Source organism: Podarcis vaucheri (assembly GCF_965113315.1).
Source record: "Podarcis vaucheri genome assembly, chromosome: Z".
NCBI classification, from domain to species: Eukaryota; Metazoa; Chordata; class Lepidosauria; order Squamata; family Lacertidae; genus Podarcis; species Podarcis vaucheri.
Window position 1 is genome coordinate 39051318 of NC_138758.1, and position 22576 is coordinate 39073893.

Below are 22576 nucleotides of genomic sequence, written 5' to 3' on the forward strand. Positions count from 1 at the left end.
CTAGAACAACAATAGAAAAGGATTGTCCAGGTAAGAACAGCTGCCAGTGGCCCAGTCCTGCAGCAATCATCCCACCTCACTCGCAGACACACTTCATGTGCTAGCACACTGATTTAGTTGCCTGCTCCTGCCCCCTGGCCTGCAACACTGGAGACCTTCGGAAATGCTGTGCTGCTACACAGCAAAGGTACATTTCTCCTAGTGACTATGGTGTGAGTTCGGCACTACCATAGAATCAGCTTCTAGATAATACCAGTTTCTGTTTTAAAAAAAGAGAATAAAGCATGTGCTTGAAAATGGATGGGCAGCAACTGGTTAATCTCATGGGCCAAAGGGTGGTTTGAGTACAATTTGGGGTGCCTAGAATAAGGTTTCTTCCCTCCCTCACTTCCCCATGACCAGCAAAAGAATGGGAAAAAATATGCAAGGATAAAAATATAGGTGTGTATCCAACTGTGTTCTTCTCAGAGTAGGCCCCATGTAATTAATGGACCTCAGTGATGTGGTGGTTATATTGTCAGGTCTAGAACCTGGGAGACTCAGGTTTAAATCCCTCCTTTGCCACGGAGTTCACTGGGTGATCTTGGGCTAATCATCAACTCTCTGCCTAATCTGCCTCACAGGGTTGCTCCTAGAAGAGACATCTGATTAGCAACTGCAAGAACAGGATGCTGAACTAGATGGGCCACTAGCCCGTGGGTAGGCAAACTAAGGCCCAGGGGCAGGATCCGGCCCAATCGCCTTCTAAATCCAGCCCGTGGACGGTCCGGGAATTTGTGTGTTTTTACATGAGTAGAATGTGTCCTTTTATTTAAAATGCACCTCTGGGTTATTTGTGGGGCACAGGAATTCGTTCATTTTCCCCCCTTCAAAATATAATCCAGCCCCCCACAAGGTCTGAGGGACAGTGGACCGGCCCCCTGCTGAAAAAATTTGCTGACCCCTAGTTAGCCTAGTTTCAGTTATTTTAAACTGCGTTTAATATTGCGCAATATTATGTTTTAATATTAATGTTGTATTTTAAATTTTAACCTGCCCCGGGATCTTAGGGTGAAGAGGAAGTAAGAAACTGTAATAATAACCAATAATCATAATAGTCATAAGAAAGGGAGGGAAGAAAATCACCCCAGGGAGCAGATAACATATCTGGGTGTTGATAACTTCTTTATCTCACAACCTATTTATTATCCTGTCTCTATAAATAAGAAGCTCCAGGGCATTTCAATCATTTTCACCATCCTTCCCAAGCACCGTAGCTATGCTGGATGACTGAGACTGGTGTGGGGGTTTTATTTTGTTTTCCTACATTTTGCGTAAGAAAGAGTGTGCATCTTGCGTTCAGATGGTCACATCGTGCAACACTGGAAAGGGCAGGGGTGTCACTATGAGGAAGGTGTTAGTGGTGCAGTCCTAAGAACAGGCTTGTGAATGCATTTTGCCAGGCTCTGCCCTAATCAGAACAGAAGAAAGGAGAGAGAAAAGCAGCAGACCTCAGAATCCAACACAAAAGCAGCTTACATGGCCTGAATCTCATCTCGGTAAATCCGGTGCCTGCAGTTTAATCAGGAGTGCCAACCCTCAGCACAAGAGTTGATAAGCTCCAGCAGGCAGAAAGTTGACTTGCTTGCATAGTGGGGCTAAGCAGGCTGCAGCTGACACAGAAAGCAGCCCATGAGCAGAAAGCTGCTCTCTTAAATCCTCCCTCTCAGACGTCTTTATACTGTACGTGGTTTCATTTGCTAAGTGGTATAGAATGCAGGATGGATGACATTTCAGTATGTTGTGCAGCTAGTTTGCAGACAGACTAGAGCATATCCACAGATTTGCAAGATACAATGGTGGTTTGCAAGGTGGGCTGGAGGTTCCAGATATGCATTATACCATATTGGGTAAGGGCGCAGCACAGTTCTGCGGCAGACCAGGGCTCAATCTCCGACATGTGCAGTTAGGGCTGGGGGCAAAACGGTCTGAAAACTTGGTGAGTCACTGCCAAGGATCAACGGTCTGGCTCAATATTAAGGCAGTTACAAAAACTGCTCTATTATTCAAAATAATGATGAACAGAATCTTTCTTTATGTTTAGAGGAAGGGCAGTATCTCAGTGGTACTGCATCTGCTTTGCATGGAAGAGGTCATAGAATCATAGAATCATAGAGTTGGAAGAGACCACAAGGGCCATCGAGTCCAACCCCCTGCCAAGGTCCCAGGTATAATTCCTGGCATCTCCAGGAAGGGCTGGTAAGAGCCTCTGCCTGAAGCCTAGACAGTTTCTGCAAGTCAGAGTAGAAAATACTGAGCCAAGTGGGATGACATGGTAGAAAGTAGAGGTTTGAGAGGCAAATAGAAGGGGAAGAAATGGAGGCAGTGAGAGATTTTACTTTCTTAGGCTCTATGATCACTGCAGATGGTGACAGCAGCCACAAAATCAAAAGACGCCTGCTTCTTGGGAGAAAAGCAATGACAAGCAATGAAAAGCATCTTAAAAAGTAGAGACATCACCTTGCCAACAAAGGTCCGTATAGTAAAAGCTATTATTTTCCCAGTAGTGATGTATGTAAGTGAGAGCTGGACCATAAAGAAGGCTGATTGCCGAAGAATTGATGCTTTTGAATTATAATGCTGGAGTAGACTCTTGAGAGTCCCATGGACTGCAAGAAGATCAAACCTATCCATTCTTATGGAAATCAGCCCTGAGTGCTGACTGGAAGGACAGATCCTGAAGCTGAGGCTCCAATACTTTGGCCACTTCATGAGAAGAGAAGACTCCCTGGAAAAGACCCTGATGTTGGGAAAGATGGAGGGCACAAGGAGAAGGGGACGACAGAGGACAAGATGGTTAGATGGTGTTCTCAAAGTTACTAGCAGGAGTTTGACCAAACTGCGGGAGGCAGTGGAGGACAGAAGTGCTTGGCGTGCTCTGGTCCATGGGGTCACAAAGAGTCTGACACGACTACTAAACGACTAAACAACAACAGAGGTTTGGGAAAGCCTCACCTCTCCAACCGTTGGCTCCTGTTCCCCCAGGCCCACAATCAATATGCAGTCGGCCTGCCGGATGCAACGCTGAGTCCAGGGCGTGAGAGTGCTGTCAGACTGGTAGAGCACGATGCGGTGCATGTCCTCCTGCTGGCCTAGCCAACTGGACAAGCGGTACTCGTGGATGCTGAAGAGGGGAGAGACACAAAGAGGAAGGAGTGGTATGAGGGGTCTCTTTGTATCCAAAGGCCTTGGTCTTGAAGCATCAGTCAGAACACATGATTGCGGGGACAGCAGGGGAGAAGAGCAATGGCTACTAGCCAGGATGGCTGTGCTCTGCCTCCACAGTTAGAGGTAGTGGTGCTTCGGAATACTGGCTGCTGGAAACAGTGGGGGTGGGGTGAGTGCTCTTCTGCTCCTCCATCACTTTTAACTTGTATACCGTCTTTCTATCTTGCAATACCCAAGGCGGTTTACAAGCTGAGGAAACAAAGAATGTACACCTTATAACAATCTAATGCAATACAGTGGTACCTCTGGTTGCCGACGGGATCCATTCCAGAGGTCTGGTCGGATCCCGGGGTTTCCGCAACCTGAGGACCACTTCTGCTCATGCGCGTGTGGCAAAGCCTAGTAAAATACTTCTGGATTTGCCGCACGTGCATCTCGAAACGGAGGTTCAACTGTACAAAAATGTGATAATAAAACATAACTTTAAAATGGGCAACCTACATCAAATAAAGTAACATTCAACAATCATTGGAATAATATAGAATAATACTAAATATCAGGATATAAAAATTAAACAGAAATCTACTCTTAACAATTACAATAAATAATTTCTAAACTACAATCAATAAAACAACAGCAAGCCACAGTGCATAAAATAATACAATACAAATTGAGAAGCAGAGACTGGAGGGTGGGGCAAGGCAGGTGGAAGGAGGCCTTGCCTGATGAAGTCTCTCCCCTCACAATTCTTCCTCCAGGCACGGCTTCCTTATGAGGACTCCCAGGCCCGGGGGTGGGGCAAGGCAGGTGAAAGAAGGCCTTGTCCCACTCCCTGGCCCTGGGAGTCCTCATAAGGTTTTCCCACAGGCATCTAGTTGACCACTTTGGGAACAGGATGTTGGGCTGGACAGGTCCTTGAATTGACCCAGCAGGCTCTTTGCATGTAGCAGGGTTGGGGAAAGGCAGGATGCTGGGATTCTGGGACAAAAGAATGGGACTAAAGGTCCATCTGGTCCAGCATCCTCCTTCCCACAGCAACCTGCTAGATTGCTGTCCAGGAAGCCCACAAGCGGGGCGTGAAGTCAACAGGTTCTCATCTGTCCTCAGCTTCATGCCTTGAGCACCTGGAGCACACACACACGCTCAGTTTCCTGCACCTGTCTTACTTCAAAGGGTTTCCCTATAAGCACTGATCAGCTGATTGGTGCTGAAAGCACAAATTCAAAAGAAGATTGCTGCAAGGGTCAATCAGTGGTTACAGGGAACCCTTTGAACTTTTATAGGTGTCCCCTGGTGGCATCATCCCATTAGGTAGCTGACTGGGGGATGGGTATGTTCTTGCCCACCTGTCAGAGCTGGTCAATGGGAAGGTGGAGGAATTGGAGATTTGGCTCACTAGTTTTCCCCACCCCGTGAGGGATAAAGCCTGCTGCATTTGACCTTGTCCATTCTGCTGAGAGGGACCCAGGACATCTGCCTCAAAGTCTCACCCTGGGGGCACCTCTATCAGTATCTTCTCCTGCACAATACCTGCTGAAATAAATGGGGGCTGTGCAGGAGGAGCAGTAATGTCAATGCAGTTCCCCTGTTTCATAGCGTATCCCTTGGGATATGTGAGTTGCCACCTCTCCCATTAAAAGCAGCTCTTTCAGAACAGAGAGGGGTAGTGGTGGTGGGGCGGGAAATCTGCATCAGAATGAGCACGGCACTGCACTGTACCATTTGGACATCTGCTCTCTCTGAGTGACTGTATTCTTCATTCCCAACTAAGCCCAACTAAGAGCAGATCTACTTAAGGGAATGAGCCAAAGTAAGTCATGTCCACTGATTTCAATGAGTCTGCTCTGAATAGGACTAGCAGTGTAATTTGGCTTTATCAGAAAGCTTCCTTCCTACACTCTATATGACCAAATGCTATTCACCCTCTAAACCTCAGGATCCAAATCTCCTACCTTAGCACAACCCATCCCCTTCAGCAGAGGGTTTCCCCTGCTCACTTCCTATTTGTGTGGGTTTTGCCTTCTTTCGATTCCACCCAGGAACTTTGTGTCAATAGACACAGGATGTGCAGATGCCAGCCATTAATCAGACATTTCATGACAACTTTTCAGAAAAGGAGGCAAAAACATCCAACGCCTTCAAAAGCAGGGCTAATTAACCTGACAGCTGCCTGATATTTCAGGGGCTTGACGAGCGAAAAATGAACCCACAGGAAATTAAGGGTGTTTCCCCCTCCTCTTTTCTTTTCTGTTTAATGGCAGTTTTAAATATTCAAGCTCCCTGCCAATCCCAGACTGGAGAATCCTAAACTTGTGCAGTTAGGGTTTATTTTCATTTTTTAAAATCCCGTTTGCACTTCCACTGATGTATACTGTGTTGGTGGGGTCCACCTTGTTTTATTCACACAACATCCTTGTGAGGCAGGATAATTTAATTCAAATCAATTTTATGTATCGTTTTACATTGTTCAGACAACAGCATACTAAATATGAGGGGAGAAAAACCACATTAAAACAAAATAAATATTTTTTAAATCACCCAAAAATCATGTACAAAAATTACCCAGAACTATAAAATGCCCATCCCACCCACATAAGAATGCCAAAAATAAACCACCAAGAAACAGACTGCTAGGGCTATCCAAATGCCCAGGTGAATAAAAAAATCTTTGTCTGGTGCTAAAATGATGAAAAGCTCAAAACATCCTCCACAACACTAAAGAGACAGTGCAGGAGTTACCTGTCCAAAGCTGCAGAACCAAGTTGCTGTTTGATGTTGTCACTGGTGAGGACCAGAGCAGGACCTAGAAGAAGAGAATATATTTATTTATAAATATATATATCACTTTTCATCAAAAATATGTATCAGAGTGGTTTACAACTGTACATAAACTCATGCAATAAGAACCATATAAAAAGTTGAAATCAGAAATCAGCTAACTGTTGTGGGGAAATGTATTCTTGATTGCTTGCATAAGCCTCACAGAACAGAAAAGTTTACAGTAGGCATTTAAAACTTGAAGCGGAAAGTGCCTTCTGCATCTCTGTTGGCAAGGTGTTCTGCAGGAATGGGTCAATGATACAAAAGACACTATTTCTTGTTGTTATCAGATGAGCCTTGCCAACTTGAAGAATTAGTGACATTCCTGCAGATGATCTCAGTGACTGAGCTGGGATATAAGGATTCAGGCAGTCCCCAATGTATTGCGGAGCTAAGCTGTTCAGGGCTTTTAAATGTAATACAAGGACCTCAAACCAGGCTTGGTAGTAGATGGGCAACCAGTGCATATGATGGTGCCCCAGGTTGTTGGTCAAATGCCCCTGCCAGCAGTTTGGCTGCTGCCTTCTGCACCAGCTGGAGTTTCCGAACCTGGCCCAAGGGCAGCCACACACAGAGTGCTTTGCAGTAATCTAGCTTCAAGTTTGCCAACACGTGGACTTCAGTGGTCAGCACAGCTGTGTGTCTTCCGAGCATCTAAAAACTCCAGAATTGCTGTCCTGCAAATCATGGCTTTTCCTTTAGCAAGCATACAAACCAAGAATGGCTCATCCTCATCGACTACCCCAGAGAAGCTGCAGAACAAATCAGCTGTCATTTCAGTATCCTGGTATAGCATTGAAACACCTTGAGTGTTCCTTCTTTTAAGTTTGAAAATAAAATGAGCTGTGGTCCAAGAAGCAGGGCAACATGTTTTGCCTGGAGAAGGCTGCAGGTTCTGTCACCCAGTTACAGATACTGGGACCCTGAAGGATTTCTATCTAAGCACATGAAATACTACTATCCTCTTTTGGAGAGCCACACAATAGAGACTGTCGTACTGTCTCAGATTTGCTCTGGCTGCTTCTCAAGTATTGCTCATCAGTTGCAAATCAAGAGACTGGTGCACCACTTTGGACTGAAGCGGGTGGTTTTTTAGAAAGTGGTGCTTCCACACAGAGACTCTCAGGACCTTCCTGCAGGGCCTCAGCGGAGGAGATTTTCTAGCTTCTTAGGACCACGCATTCTGATTCACCCCCTTTACTGACAGTTTCTGGATTCTGCCTACCAGGGCAAATAATAGCAGTACTGAGCCCTCATCCCACTTCTGGTGGGTGGTGTTACTGCTCATCTTCCATGTCCCAGCAGCAGAAAAGGTGAGCAACAAGGCCTTGAGGAATTTGGGGGAGCAGGGGACATTCTGGCAGCAGTGAAAGTAGTGGGGCAGACGGGACACAGCAGCGGGGGGGGGGGCAAGGGGCAACACATTCCTGGTTTGCCTCAGGTGGTAAAATAGGATGGCCACCCCTGGGACAAGCACACAGCTCCTTTCCAGTTAATATATGCTCCTCTGACTGGTTGCCTGGAGAAGGCTCCTAACTCGCCATGGGTGCATGCATTTACAAGCATTTACCCTCCTAATTAGTAAACCTGAAAATCAGTCACAAAGAAGCAGAGCTACACACGCAGCTCTTTATCTTGTATCTTTTGTTCAGCTCACTGACTCTGTAGACACAGGCCTCTGGATATATTTTTTTACCCTTCTGAACACTCCACAGAGGCCCTGAACCCTGCTTCTGAAAAAACAACTTCACCTCGTGCCCAAAGCCGCTTTGCTTGCTGCAGCTGCCTTTCGGCCCTATTTTTATTTGCTGCTATAAATGTCAACAAAGAACCAAAGCTCTCCCCCCCAGAGTAACTGCGGCTGTAAGGCACATCAGATGGGAGGGGGGGTGAGAAGTGAGGGAGGGAAGGAGAGAGAGAGGGAAAGCAAGGGATTAATGTCATGCCAGAAAGAGAAAGGTCATGGGTGGTATTGACAGAAGTGCTCGCACCGAGCAAAGTATGAAATATAAACCCTGCCAGAATCACAGCACAGAGCAAAATAACTCATTTTCCTATTAACGAAAGGCCGGCCCAGCTGCAAATTAGAGGAACAAGTTGCTCAGCGCCTGAATGAGCACCATGCGTATGGGATGTGGATGGCAGAGGGAAGAGGAGGGCACATGAGGCCATGAGAGTGATGGTCTCCTGACCATAGTGCAGCAGTGTTCTTCTGAAAACTTGTTTCTGATGCTCATGTGTCACCACATCAAAGCAGGAAATATCTACCACCATTCCCCTGAATACAAGTTGCCGAGGATCATAAGTGGGAAAGGGTGACTTTATTGCACTGATATCCCACCCCTTTTTCTCTAAGGCGCTAGAGGTGGTGTACATGGTTCTCCCCTTCCTAATTTAATCCACATACAACAACCCTATGAGGGAGGTTAGGATGAGAGGCAGTGACTTGCCCCCAAGGACACACCCAGCAGGCTTCAAAGCTGAGTAGGGATTTGAAACTCTGGTTTCCCAGGTCCTAGTCTGACACCCCAGCCACAAATGAGTAGGTAAATATTTGCAATGGGGTGTATGTGTGATGCAAAATATATCTGTGGGAGAATTTCTCCTGCAAGTTCCAAAGATCTTAGAAGCCAACAGGGCTTTCATTGTAGCTGCCCCTATTTTCCGGAACAGCATTCCTCTCAAGAAACAACGGGTGCCCACTATCCACACTTTCCGGAAACAACAGAATATGTTATACAGCATTCCCAGCTGTATAAATGGGTCTTTGCTACAACTGTCCCACTTGTTAGGTTTTTAGTCTCATCTCAAATGTATTGCTGAATTTGTATTTGTGTTTTTAACTGTTTTTAATTATCTTATGTGTAAATTGTTTTGAGAAAGTGTTTTATAAATCAACAACAATCAAAACACCACACTTTTGCTGCCTTCACATTACCAGATGCCTGGTCTGCTCCTCTTCAACACCCTTATTCTCATTCTTCCTCTTTTTCTATGCAATTGCTACTGATTTTAGATTTGGTGGCACTGCAACTTTTCAGCTCATTTTCACCAGTCTGGTGCACTTTCCACAAGACCCATCACAGACAGGAATCTCCTGGGGTAGATTTGCTGCAGGGCAGGCATGGGCAACCAACAGGATCAACTTCGTTACAGTACAGAATCCCACACATTAACCGAATGGCATGAAATGATGTCACTTTCCTTACACATTCTGTAAACCCAGAATGTCTCTCAGCTGCAATTAGGAAAGCGATAGCACTCCCAAAAAGATACTAAGCATCAGCCTTTTTTTGCAGTGAAGTTATATTCTTTTGGGATGCGGGTGGTGCTGTGGTCTAAACCACAGAGCCTAGGACTTGATCAGAAGGTCGGTGGTTCGAATCCCCACAATGTGGCGAGCTCCCGTTGCTCGGTCCCTGCTCCTGCCAACCTAGCAGTTTAAAAGCACGTCAAAGTGCAAGTAGATAAATAGGTACCACTTCGGCGGGAAGTTAAATGGTGTTTCCGTGCGCTGCTCTGGTTCGCCAGAAGCGGCTTAGTCATGCTAGCCACATGACCCGGAAGCCGTCTGCGGACAAACGCTGGCTCCCTCAGCCAGTAAAGTGAGATGAGCACCGCAACCCCAGAGTCGTCCGCGACTGGACTTAACAGTCAGATGTCCCTTTACTTTTACCTATATTCTTTATAAAAAAAACAACCATACACACACAACAGGACAGGCACCTCCTCTACCCATCTCACAGCATCCATGTGGCTGTTTAAGTCACTAAGCTCTTAATCAGCAAAAAGAGAAAGACGGGGATCTGTCTTGGCCATTGACACCAAGCAGCTTCAACAACACACAGCAGACAACTCTTCCCCTAACAGCATCTAGAGGACACAGAAAATCATCCTTTCCTGGTAAACAACCTTCCCTGCCTCTCTCTATCACACACAAACACACTTCTCTAGCCTGCACTGGGATGAGTCACAGATCCTGATGCTTGAAGCAAAGTGGTGCATGTGCCTCTCGCACACTCAACTGCATCCTCATTACAGTGCAGAGGCGGTTTTGGCTGCTGTTCTGGGACTTTGTTAGAAGGAAACCCAGGTCTGCAACCTGACTCAGAATTTATTTATTATTATTTTTTTTTTAATAATAATTTTTATTACATTTTTTCCAAATTACAGAAAAAACAAAAGGAAAGGCAGAATAGAAGAAAAAAAGAAAAAAGAACAGAAAATCACAACCATTTCGACAACTTATTTCAAATTTCCATTGGACTTCCCCACATCTCCCACATAATGCATTCTTGATAATAAAGTTATCAGCAAATTATACCCTTATTTCGTGTGTTTCTTTATATTTTCAGTTGCAATTTAAGTTTAAATCTCTTATTCTCCATTTACTCTAAAGATATAACATAATGTCCTTTTTACCCATTTAAACTTTGATTCTTTCATGAGTGTTATCAATTTCATAAATAATTAAATTTCATTGCTGGGGCTAACGTTCCAAATCATACGGCGTCTTATGTTTCATACAACTTATAATACTTTTGCAAATAGTCTTTAAATTTTTTCCAGTCCTCCTCCATTGCCTCTTCTCCCAAGTCTCGGATCCTTGCAGTCATCTCGGCCAGTTCCATGTAGTTCATCAATTGCGTCTGCCAATCCTCCAGTGTGGGCAAATCTTGGGTCTTCCAATGCTTAGCGATAAGGATTCTTGCTGCTGTTGTAGCATACATAAAAAAAGTTCTATCCTTTTTTAACACCTTCTGGCCGACAATGCCCAGAAGGAAGGCCTCTGGTTTCTTGGGGAAGGTGTACTTGAACACCTTTTTTAACTCGTTATAGATCATTTCCCAAAAGGCCTTCAATCTTGGACAAGTCCACCAGAGGTGAAAGAATGTCCCTTCAGCCTCCTTGCATTTCCAACATTTATTGTCAGACAAATGGTATATCTTAGCGAGCTTGACTGGGGTCATGTACCACCTGTATACCATTTTCATAATGTTTTCTTTCAAGGCATTACATGCCGTAAATTTCATACCGGTGGTCCATAACCTTTCCCAGTCCTCAGACATAATATTGTAACCAATGTCTTGAGCCCATTTTATCATGGCTGACTTAACTGTCTCATCCTGAGTATTCCATTTAAGCAGCAAGTTGTACATTCTCGATAATACCTTGGTCTTTGGTTCTAACAACTCTGTCTCAAGTTTCGATTTTTCCACCTGGAATCCTATTTTTTTATCTAGCTTAAAAACCTCATTAATTTGGGCATAGTGTAGCCAATTTTGCACCTTATCCTTTAATTTTTCAAAGCTCTGCAACCTCCAATTACCTCCAATGTTTTCTATTATTTCCCAATATTTCGGCCAATATGCCTCCATATTGGATGTTTTCCGAGCTTTGGCCTCTATTGGTGAAATCCACCTCGGAGTTTTGCTTTCCAATAAGTCTTTGTATTTTTTCCAGACCATGTATATTGCTTTCCTGACAATATGGTTTTTGAACATTCCATGTGTTTTCCCCTTGTCATACCACAAATACGCATGCCAACCTAACGAATTGTTGAAGCCTTCCAGATCTAGGACATCAGTGTTTTCCAATAAGATCCAATCTTTCATCCAGCAGAAGGCCGCAGCTTCATAATATAACCTTAAGTCCGGCAGGGCAAACCCCCCTCTCTCCTTTGCATCAGTTAGTATTTTGAACTTTATTCGGGGCTTTTTGCCCTGCCAGACAAACCTAGAGATATCCCTCTGCCACTTTCCAAAACATTCCACTCTGTCCACGACCTGCAAGGCTTGAAACAAAAACAACATTTTTGGCAAAACGTTCATTTTTATAGCTGCAATTCGGCCTAACAAGGATAATTTCAATCTTGACCAAATTTCTAGATCTTTTTTAACTTCTGACCAACATTTTTCATAGTTATCTTTAAATAGATTCAAATTCTTAGAAGACAGATTGACCCCCAGGTATTTCACTTTTTTAACAATGTTTAGTTCTGTTTCCTTCTGAAACCCCTCTGTTTCAGTAACCGTCAAGTTTTTCCCTAACACCTTAGTTTTTTGTTTGTTCAGCTTAAAACCCGCCACCCGACCAAATTTCTGAATCAATTCCAAAACTCTTTTTGTACTAGGTTCTGGCTCCTGTAATGTTAAAACCAAGTCATCTGCAAATGCTTTCAGTTTATATTGTTTCGCTCCGACCCGTATTCCTTGTACCTGCCAATCCTCCCTTATCATATTCAGCAGAACCTCCAGGACTGAAATAAACAACAGAGGGGATAGGGGGCACCCCTGGCGTGTTCCTTTTTCAATATGAAGTTCTTCTGTCACCACATTGTTCACTATCAACTTAGCTTTTTGTTCTGAATAGATTGCCTCTATTCCATTCTCAAACCCCCTTCCCACTCCCATCCCTTCCAAGTTTTTCTTCATAAATTTCCAAGAAATGTTGTCAAAGGCCTTCTCCGCATCAATAAAAATTAACACTGCTTTGGTGTTAATATTTGTTTGTAAAAGTTCCAGAATGTCGATAATATTCCTGGTGTTATCAAACAAATGTCTACCTGGGAGAAAGCCTGCTTGGTCCTTATGGATTACTTCATTTAGTACTTTTTTAAATCTGTTAGCCAAAACATCCGCAAATATTTTGTAATCCACGTTTAGGAGTGAGATGGGGCGGTAGTTCTTAAGTTGCAACCTGACTCAGAATTTAGGACCCCACACCGATTTCTGAAAAAGGAGATACAGAGTGTGTGAAGTTAACTGCTCCAGGGAAGATTATTTCTTAGGTGTTTTGACCATTACCCTCTTTTAAGAACATAAGAATAGCACAGTCACTGTGGATAGCAGCCATTGAAAGCCTTATCCTCCGTGTATTTGTCTAATCTTCTTTTAAAGTTTTTAAGCCATCACTGCCCCCTGTGGAAGCAAGTCCCATAATTTAACTAGGTGCTGCATTTTAAATTTATATTCCCCTCCACATTCTCATAAGATTTGTTAAAGCAGGTAAACTCTCAAACACCTCTCATCACAAACATGTGGCACCCCCCCAACTCTCCATTTTGGGATTTGTGAGTCTCCCATAATAATAATAATAATAATAATAATAATAATAATAATAATAATAGGTCTTCGAGGGGAAATGGGCTGACAGCACATCCAGAAGAGAAAAGGAAGCTATTTCAACCGGCTGGATGGTTACGTGGGAGCCGGTTGAAGTTAAATCCTTTGAAGACAGGGGTCCTTTGGCTGGGTCGAGACGAAATGGGGTTGAGGGGACAACTCCCATCCCTTGCGGGGGTGCCAGCGCCTTCCATCAGGAGTTTGGGTGTAATCTTTGATGCCTCCCTTTCTATGGAGGCACAGGTTACAACTATAATAAAGGTGGCATTTTTTCATCTCTGCCAAGCTAAGCAGTTGGTCCCCTACCTCTCTCACCCCAACCTCGCCACTGTGATCCATGCAACGGTCACCTCCAGGCTTGATTACTGTAACTCACTCTATGTGGGGCTGTCCTTGAAACTGGCCCAGAAACTCCAGCGGGTGCAGAATGCTGCGGCAAGACTCCTTACGGGGTCCTTACCGCAGGATCACATTCACCCAATGCTATACCAGCTGCACTGGCTCCCGATGGAGTACAGGATCAAGTTTAAGTTGCTGGTTTTAACCTTTCCTATACGGCTTAGGACCCTCGTACCTACAGGACTGTCTCTCTTGGTAGGCCCCACGGAGGATCTTACGGTCTGCAAATAACAACATCCTAAAGATTCTGGGCCCCAGAGAGATCAGACTGGCCTCGACCAGAGCCAGGGCTTTTTTGGCCGTGGCCCCGGCCTGGTGGAACGCTCTCTCACAAGAGACTAGGGCACTGTGGGATTTGACATCTTTCCTTAGGGCCCGTAAGATGAAGCTGTTCCACCAGGCCTTTGGTCAGGATTCAATCTGACTCATTTTCTCCTTGTTTAAGAACAAGAACGAAGGAGGTTCCCAGCCACTCACAGGTGCTTATAATATCAGTGGAAACAGTTGGTAACCGCATTTAATTTTAACCTGAAGATTGCTACTTGTCCAGTTTTAATTTTAATTTGTTTTAATTAATTGTGGGATGTATCTTAATTTATTGATCGCTTGTTTTATGCATTGTCTTACTTCTATGATGTTAGCCATTCAGAGCCCGGCTTTGGCCAGGGAGGGCGGGATATAAATAAAATTTATTATATTATTATTATTATTATTCTTTGTACAATTACCCTGTGGAATGCGTTGCCACAAAATGTAGGTGTGGCCACCTCAGGGAAGGGTAGCAGCTCAGTGGCAGGGCATCTGCTTAATCTCCAAGTAGGGAGTGTCTCCTTTCTGAAACCCTGGAGAACTGCTGCCAGTCAGTGTGGAGGATACAGAGCTAAATGAACCAAGGTTCTGACTCGGTATAAGGCATGTTCCTAAGTTTTTGAAGAGGGATTTGGCAAATGGTGAAAAGGCAGGCCAAGAGGTGAAATAACAAACTCAACATATTTTGGTCAATAGCTATTAGCACTGATGGTTGAATGGAATCTCCACATTCAAAGGCAGGATGTGACCTGGAGTGAGGGGTATCTGGCTTAGGGAGAGTCTCAAGGGCCAGACAGAGAGGTGCGGAGGGCCACATGCAACCCTGAGGTTCCCTATCCCTGAGCCTGGCCATTAGAATTATGGAAACATAGAATCATAGCATTGAAAGGGATCCCAATTGTCATCTAGTCCAACCCCCTGCAATGCAGGAATCTCAGCTAAAGCATCCATGACAGATGGACATCCAACCTCTGCTTAAAAACCTCCAAGGAAGGAGAGTCCACAACCTCCTGAGGGAGACTGTTCCACTGTCTCTTTTGATGTTTCTAATCTAGCTTAAGGATCCATGTAGACCAGCACTGTTTCTAATAGTGCATAGAGTGAAGAGGCACAGGAATATTAAGGACTAGAGAGCAAAGAAACCAGCATTGCTGAGGCTCGCTGAGGGCTGTCTCCACAAACACTGATTTGAGCCCCCCACCCCCCTCACAAAAAAGACGTCATCCATCCACGCAAACAGCGCTGGTGACAAGGCCCTCTCTGCACGAGAATGCCACTGTGCTGCTTGCCAGACAACACTCAAAAGGGGTGGGTGGGTGGAAACCCTGCATGGCTTCACTAAACAAAGCAGCCTTTCAGCCTTTTGAAAAAATTGATGGGTAGAAGGTTTGCAGGACAGAAGCTATGGCTCTTTTGTGGGAAAAGCCGTCAGAAAGCCAGAAATTGGATGAAACAGAGTGGGGCTGCTGTGCTAAGAGGTGGATGAATAAGATAAAGGAGAAAGGCTGGAGTCTTTGAGCTGGGATTTGAATGTGGCTAAATATATCAGCCCAGCCTTTGCCCTTCTAGCGTCCCCCTCCTTCAATAATTTATTATCTGCCCTTCACCCTCAGTTCACAGGGTGGGTTACAACAATTAAAATGCAGAATTAAAAATAGTTCACAGCAACTTACAATCACAGAAATAAGGTGGGTCCTTTAAAAAGTGTTAAAGGCCAAGCAAGATAAAGAAGCACAACTTCAGCATTTGCCGGAAGATGTATAATGAAGGTGCCAGATGCAGCTCTGTGGGAAGGGAGTTCCACAACTTGGGGACTGCCACAAAGAAGGCCCTCTTCCAGGCCACCCCACCCCCAGTCTCTGAGGATTGAGGGACTATCAAGATTAAAAGAAATATTAGATTTGCATGTTTGGGTAGGCTTGGCTAAACAAAAACTGTTTTAAGCAGGCAATGAAAGTAGTACAGTCCAAGAAGGTCTGTCAGGAAGGAGGTGGTCTTCCAGTCTGAGTCACTTAAGGCTTTTAAATACAAACACGAGCTACCTGAATTGGGCCCAGAAATGAATTGGATGATGATTCCCATAAGCTCCAGCCAGTGCCTCCCTGTTTCTTGGTGCTTCCCCATTGTTGCTCAACAGCCAGTCTGCCTTCCTTTACAGACCTATCCTCTTCTGCTTCTTCAACCTGCTGACCTGACTTCCCGGCAGAGAGGATTTCAGGCACTGCTTGACATTGCCCTTATGAGCTGATCATCACTTTGGTCAGTGTTGTCTTCGGTTGTGGCCCAGGCAAGTCTTATTCCTGGTCAATGTCCCAGCAGAGGCTTTGCACTGGGTCTTAGCTGGGGGCCAGCCAGGATTTGCCACCCTGACCTGCAGTGCTTCAGCTGCCCAACACAGATCAAGGGATAGAAAAGGTTTGAATATGGAGAGGAAAATGTTGGGAAGAGAGAAAAGTTCAAGTCACAAACACACAGTATCTTTCTAATTCACCCTTGGATCTTGGAAGCCAGAATATGAGGCCCCCTGTCAAATATTTTGGGATGTATCCAACTAAGCTCTACTCAGGGTAGATCCAATGAAATTAATGTTAGTCACACCCATCAGTTTCAAATGGGCCTCCTCCGCATAGGATGTACATTGGATGCAAAACAATGTAACACTGGTTAACACAAAACATTTATTCTGTGCTGGTAAGAAAGAGAACTTTCAGCATGGCAGCACCTACACTCTGGAACTCCCTGCCTATCGATAAAACAGGCAAGTACCTTCACTGTACTACTTTCGTCGCCTGCTTAAAACAGTCTTTGTTTAGCCAATCCTACCCGGACATGCAAAGGCCGACATTTCTTTTAATCTGATAATTTAACTTTGGCTTTCATTGATAGTTTTAATGTATCTTTTGTGTGTGTGTGTTTTGCAAACTGCTTAGAGGTTTTATTTGGAGTTAAGTCATATACAAAGGTTTTTAAATCAAATAAATAAACAAATACAGCCTTTGGATGTCCCCCTGCCCCTTCCTCCCATCCATTTAATGCAGAAAAGAGGTCCAAACCATGGGGCCAACAACATCACCTGTTGAGAGCTCTTACCGATAGCGCAGAGGGCGTGCTTGAGCTCCAGGGTGAAGGTGGAGAGAGGCACATCTTCTGACACAGGCATGATGGCGACTGTGGAGAGGTTGCTAGCAGGGTTGCTGGCATCCCATTTGCTCCCAGAGGCATGCAGTCCAAGTGGGTGACCTGCTGTGAAGAACAGCCATTCAGAAAGCTGCACATTATCCACACCACCCCCAAACACACACAAACACATGCACTTGCCAGGGCTGGCTCTACTGTTTGGCAGGGTGAAGCCTTAGGTGGCTGCTATTTTATTTTATTTTTATTTTATTTATTGGTTTTCACAAGTGTATAAGAAAATACAAAAATCAGGCAATTAATTCCTAGTGTCATGAAAGGGACGAGCTGTTAGTTGCTGAATTTACCATTATTTATTTATAGGAATACTTCAGAACTGCTATAACATAATTATATTTTTAAAAATACATACAATCATTCAGGCCTGTTGGCAGAAATCAAGTCTTCAGGAGATGTCAGAGTTTCAAAAGCAAGGGGGCCTGTCACATCTCTGATAGAAGGGAGTTCTACAGTACTGGGCTGGCAACACTAAATACTTGATTTCTGCTTGTGGGCCAGTCCAGCCTCTGTAACAATTGTTGTGCAATGTCAATGCCTGGAAATAAATTCCTGAATGGAAATATTCTTAGCCACATATTTAGGGTCTGTTGTTCAGAAGGTTAGCTCATTTCTGCACCAAGTTTCCAGTCACAGAAAAAGGAAGAATAGAAACAGTGGAAAAAGGGTAAGAGTGGAGGGAAATGTAATAAACATGGATCAGTCAATGCTGGACTGTACAAAGCTCAGAACTACAGTGTAAGGACAGTTCCAGCAGTGCAATCATCTCTCCAGCCAATAGCAGCACTCCACTTAATCACCTTAAAGAGCCAATTGGCTGGTTCTTCCACCCCAAGGAGAGTGTGGAAGTGGAAACAGCCAATCCCTCTCCACCTTGCCAAGCCCCAACGCATGGGAAAGGGAAAAAGGGGAGGCAAGGATGCATCGTCCTACCCCCTTGCTGAAGGCTGCCAAGGATCTTCTCGCCAAGCAAATGGATAAGCCGAGTCACAACCTGGCAAGAGACACACAAACATCAGACCAAACAGTGCTGAGGGATGGCAGAAGTATCTTTAACAGGCAGCCGCATTAAGATTTATGGGGGGGGGGGACAACACACGACGGATTGTAAATGGACCATAGCCAAGATGCTCGGAGGCTGGAGGCTCCTTGATACAAAAGAAAAGCTTCAAGGGAAACAATGGTTTCTTTGCTAAAGTTTTGCAATAAGTTGATTTCCCCCAGAAATGCATTCTTCCTGCTTTGAAGGCTCTGTTTTAACCCTTTCAACTTTGTTCAAAGGGCGTGTGTGTGTGTGTGTGTGTGTGTGTGTGTGTGTGTGTAAAGACAAGAAAGCATTTCTTCACACAGTGCAAACTATGGAACTCTCTCCCACAGGAGGCAGTGATGGCCACCACCTTGAATGGCTTTAAAAGGGGGTTAGAAAGGCTACTAGCCATGATAACTATGCTCTGCCTCCACAGTTGGAGACAGTAATGTGAGTTGCTGAAAACTGCAAGAGGGGAGGGAGCTTTGATACTGTGAGAACAGGAAACTGAATGAGATGGGTGATCCAACAGGGCTCTTCTTATGTTCTTATGGAGCACACATGGGATGCACTGCTCATTTTAACCTAACAATTCCATGGTATAAGTTAGACAGAGAAATTGTGATGAAATATCTGGCCCAGAGTCAGCTTTGTGGCTGTAATTTGAACCTGACTTTGAACCTGGATCTTAGGCTTGATAGTTATTCCATTGTATCATAGAGGGAGGAAGAGAAGGTCAAGGTAAACTTATGGTGGCCAAAGGAAGCTTCCTCGTACCAAATCAGACCACTGGTCCACCTAGCTCAGTATATAGTCTCTACACAGACTGGCAGCAGCTCCTAAGGATTTCTCCCAGGTAGGGATGTCTCTTCCTCCTCTGCCTAGAGATGCTGGAGATTGCAACTGGGACCTTTTGCCTGCAAAGTAGATGCTCCACCACTGTACAGCTGTACCTTGGTTTTTGAACATCTTAGTTCTCGAACATTTTGGCTCCCGAACGCTGCAAACCCAGAAGTGAGTGTTCCGGTTTGCAAACTATTTTTGGAAGCCAAATGTCCAACAGGGCTTCCGCAGTAATCAGAAGCCGTGCTTTGGTTTCCAAAAGTTTTGGAAGTCGAACAGACTTCTGGAACGGATTCCGTTTGACTTCCAAGGTACTACTGTACTATGGTCCTTCCCAGGAACACAGGAAGTTGCCTGATACCAAGTCAGGCCACTGCCCCATCTAGCATAGTATTTTCTGCACTGACTGGCAACAGCTCTCCAGGGGCTCCCACCTGGAGATGCTGGAGACTGAACCTTCTGGAGATGCTTTCCCACTGAACCACAGCCCATTCTGTACACTCTCAGAGCTGCCCTTGTTCTTTCCCCTGAGGTAGCAGCTTAAATTATGCAGGACAAAACTGGAAATAATATAGGTGCATAGACCTCTATAGGTGTGGGCATATACATGTGTGTGTACACACACACATTGTTGTGCCTATGCTCACTCTACTCACCAACCCACCCACTCCCGCCATTCCCCCCATATTAACCCTTCCCCCCATTAACCCTCTAGGACTTCTTTCCACCCCGTGCAACTTCTTATTTCACTTTTCACATTGATTTAAGATTTTTCTGTTGGTAGGTAGGCAAAGAATTAAAAGCACAGCATATTCACAGCCCTGCCCATTAACCTCCCAAGCATGACCTTGGGGTCATGGAGGAAGGAGTTTGCAGCCCTCTGCCAGAAGCTGCGCTCCTTCATGTGACTTGCTATAAAAACAGGCGCGCACACAAACACACACACAAATCCCAAATGCAGCTCTGAGTGAGCACACAGCAGGTTGCTTACTGCCACTGGTTGAGTCACACTGGCGCTGCCATGGCGACGCACCAGGAACATCAATTTCGGATTTGAACAAGGCGAGCAGCATACGATTTCCTTGGAGTTTTAAAAGCACGCTGAGCACTTCGCTCTTACACACACACACACACACACACACACACACACATATGGGTACACAGGGGTTTTTTTCTATATAAAGAGAGAGAATGTAGTTCTACTATATTTCTATGATGCCAGTAACCAAAACAAACCAAATTGCTTGAGCTCTTCTGATATTGGCAAGAAACGCCAATATAGTGGCATGAGAGATTCCCACTGAAGCAAATAATGTCTTCAGACAAAGCTGCGGGGGAACAATCTAAAGCCAATTGGAAAAGAGAGAGTGCCAACCTGATGTCACTTAAATTTCCTATGGCTGTTTTGAACATCATTATTGCAGCTTAGACTTTTTAGTATTTCATTATTTAGGCCTTATGAATGAAACTAGGAATGGAGGCTGAGATATATATATATAATATTACGTGATGTCTGGATTTGCTAGCAGCCATGAGCTTCCTTTGAAAACTGGTGGTTGGCAATATTAGAAGTTATTAAAACAAACAAATCTTTCCAGCTAAGCTACTCACTTGAATTCCAGCACATTTTTGCACAGGAGTATGCAAAAAAGTTTGTGAATTGGGTTCCAAGCCAAACAGTGGCCAACCAGATACTCTGGGAAGGTCATAAGCAGGGGACAAAGGAGATTATTTGCCTCTGCTGCTTAACCCCCCCACCTGCCAATAATTCAGTAGTACACTGCTGCTATACATGTAGGTAGCATTTCACTGCCATGATTAAACAGCTGCGATAAGCCAGCCCTCTGTGCATTTATCACCTACGCTTTTTAAAGAGCCAATGCATATCATGGTACTGGATTCTCTAAGCCAGGAGTGGAGAAACTCTGGTCCTCCCATATGTTGCTGAACTACAACTTCCATCAGCCTCAGCAAGCATGACCAATGGCAAGGGACAATGGGAGTTGCAACATCTGGAGGCCCAAAGATTCCCCACACCTACTCTAAGTCAAAATACTTTTTAGACTAATGATCTAGTGTTAACACATACATACATTTGAGGACCTACTTTTGAATGCTATATTTGTACTGTGCTGAGACTCACCTTAGCTCAGGTCAACAGTGGGCTTTGACCCACCAGCTGAAGACAAACAGCTTTGAGGGATTGATGCTTCGACAGAAATGGTAGTTCTTTCTGTCTGGCCCTGAAACAAGTGCTGATCAGCTTCAATCTGGGCAATTCCAAATTCTAGCTTTTATGAAGTAGGAGGGGGAAATCCATAATTCCTAGCATCCATAACTTCATATACATCTCCCTTGTACCTAAAGCCACTTACAAGAATAGATCCACATTCATTCTTTTCATCCACACACATTCCAGAAATCCTGGGGTGGCACCCACATTCTGATTATCTTTACTCCCACTTAAAAATCAAAATGAAGTTTCTAGTCCCTTACAATTGTACAGGCTGAGGGTGGGAAAGAAGTGTCAAATCCATTTGCTTCCTTTGCAGTAGCAGTGCTCTGACCCCTTCATAGTTTCTACTGCCCTTTTCATTAAGGGCGGATTAAGGGTGGCTTGGAAGCAACGGATCACTCTGAAGCCAAGCTTCACTTTTCCCACACATGTCTGCAGTGCCAAAACTGAGGCTGCAATTGTAACCACAGTGCCTATGTTGTAAGACCCAAGCAACCGTGCAGCACTTCAAGGACAAAGGCCCTCATCCGGGGGCGGGGAACAGCAGAGGTAATTTATCACAATCCCCAGAGACGCCTCTGGACTTATGCACAGCAGGCACAAAGTACTCAAAGTGTAATTTTTTAAAAGATTAATTGTTAAGCAGACCCCTTTACAGATCCAGAGGTGGGTCAAGTCCCCAGCTTCAGAAAAATGCAAATACTGTAGATGAGAAGCCATTTATCAGTCCAACTGAGAGCCAAAGTACATCACCCTGTGAAGCAGAAAGTACATGACCCGTCAAGCCCCCAGACCCAATGCCTCTCCTTGCTTTCTTGAGGGTGGACTTGCTCCGCACCAAAAACCCCTCTTGAACTGACCATGAACAAAACGACCATGAGAAAAAAGCAAGACTTGTTTGAAAAGAAAAAGATATTGCTTTGGAGTAATTGGAAGAAAATCAGGACACCACCCATAAAGGATTGGGCAATTAAAATCTGGGATGCTGTCTACGTGATAAAGCTTACCAAGGTTGTGAGAACCAGAGAAGGCAGGCAATTTGATAACCTCTTAATAGAAAAATGGAATCCCATAATAAGCAATTTGGTCTAACAAGGTTCAAGACAATGTAAATCCGTTCATATTGCTTGGGACTTCATGATTTCAGTACATCTGATTTCCAAATCCTATTTTTGCTTCCATTCTCTGTTCTGGGTAGTGCTGTCATATTACTGTTTCTTGCCCTTTGTAAGCTTTCAAATGATAAATTTAAGAAAAAATATTGCTTTGGAAAGACCCATTAACATTCAGGGTGCAAGGTAGAACACACTCACTCTGTGAGGAAGGGGATATCAATTGGTAGTAGAAGGGTTTTGTGGTTTTGTTTCCTTTGATTCCTTCTAGTTTTCCTAGCCCATGATGGGAATTTTGTTGAAACTA

At 44.5% G+C, this 22576-nt stretch overlaps 1 protein-coding gene across 1 annotated transcript in view; it reads right to left on the reverse strand.

Moving 5' to 3' along the window:
* The window catches only part of LOC309523895 (patatin-like phospholipase domain-containing protein 7), an 87818-nt gene that overhangs the window by 13606 nt on the left and 51636 nt on the right, over window positions 1-22576 (reverse strand). The window contains exons 28-31 of the mRNA XM_082208121.1: window positions 17985-18045; window positions 16950-17099; window positions 5947-6010; window positions 2995-3163 (exon numbers count right to left, since the gene is read on the reverse strand). Of these exons, the coding sequence (XP_082064247.1) occupies window positions 2995-3163; window positions 5947-6010; window positions 16950-17099; window positions 17985-18045 (444 nt within the window). The remainder of the gene's footprint in view (window positions 1-2994; window positions 3164-5946; window positions 6011-16949; window positions 17100-17984; window positions 18046-22576) is intronic.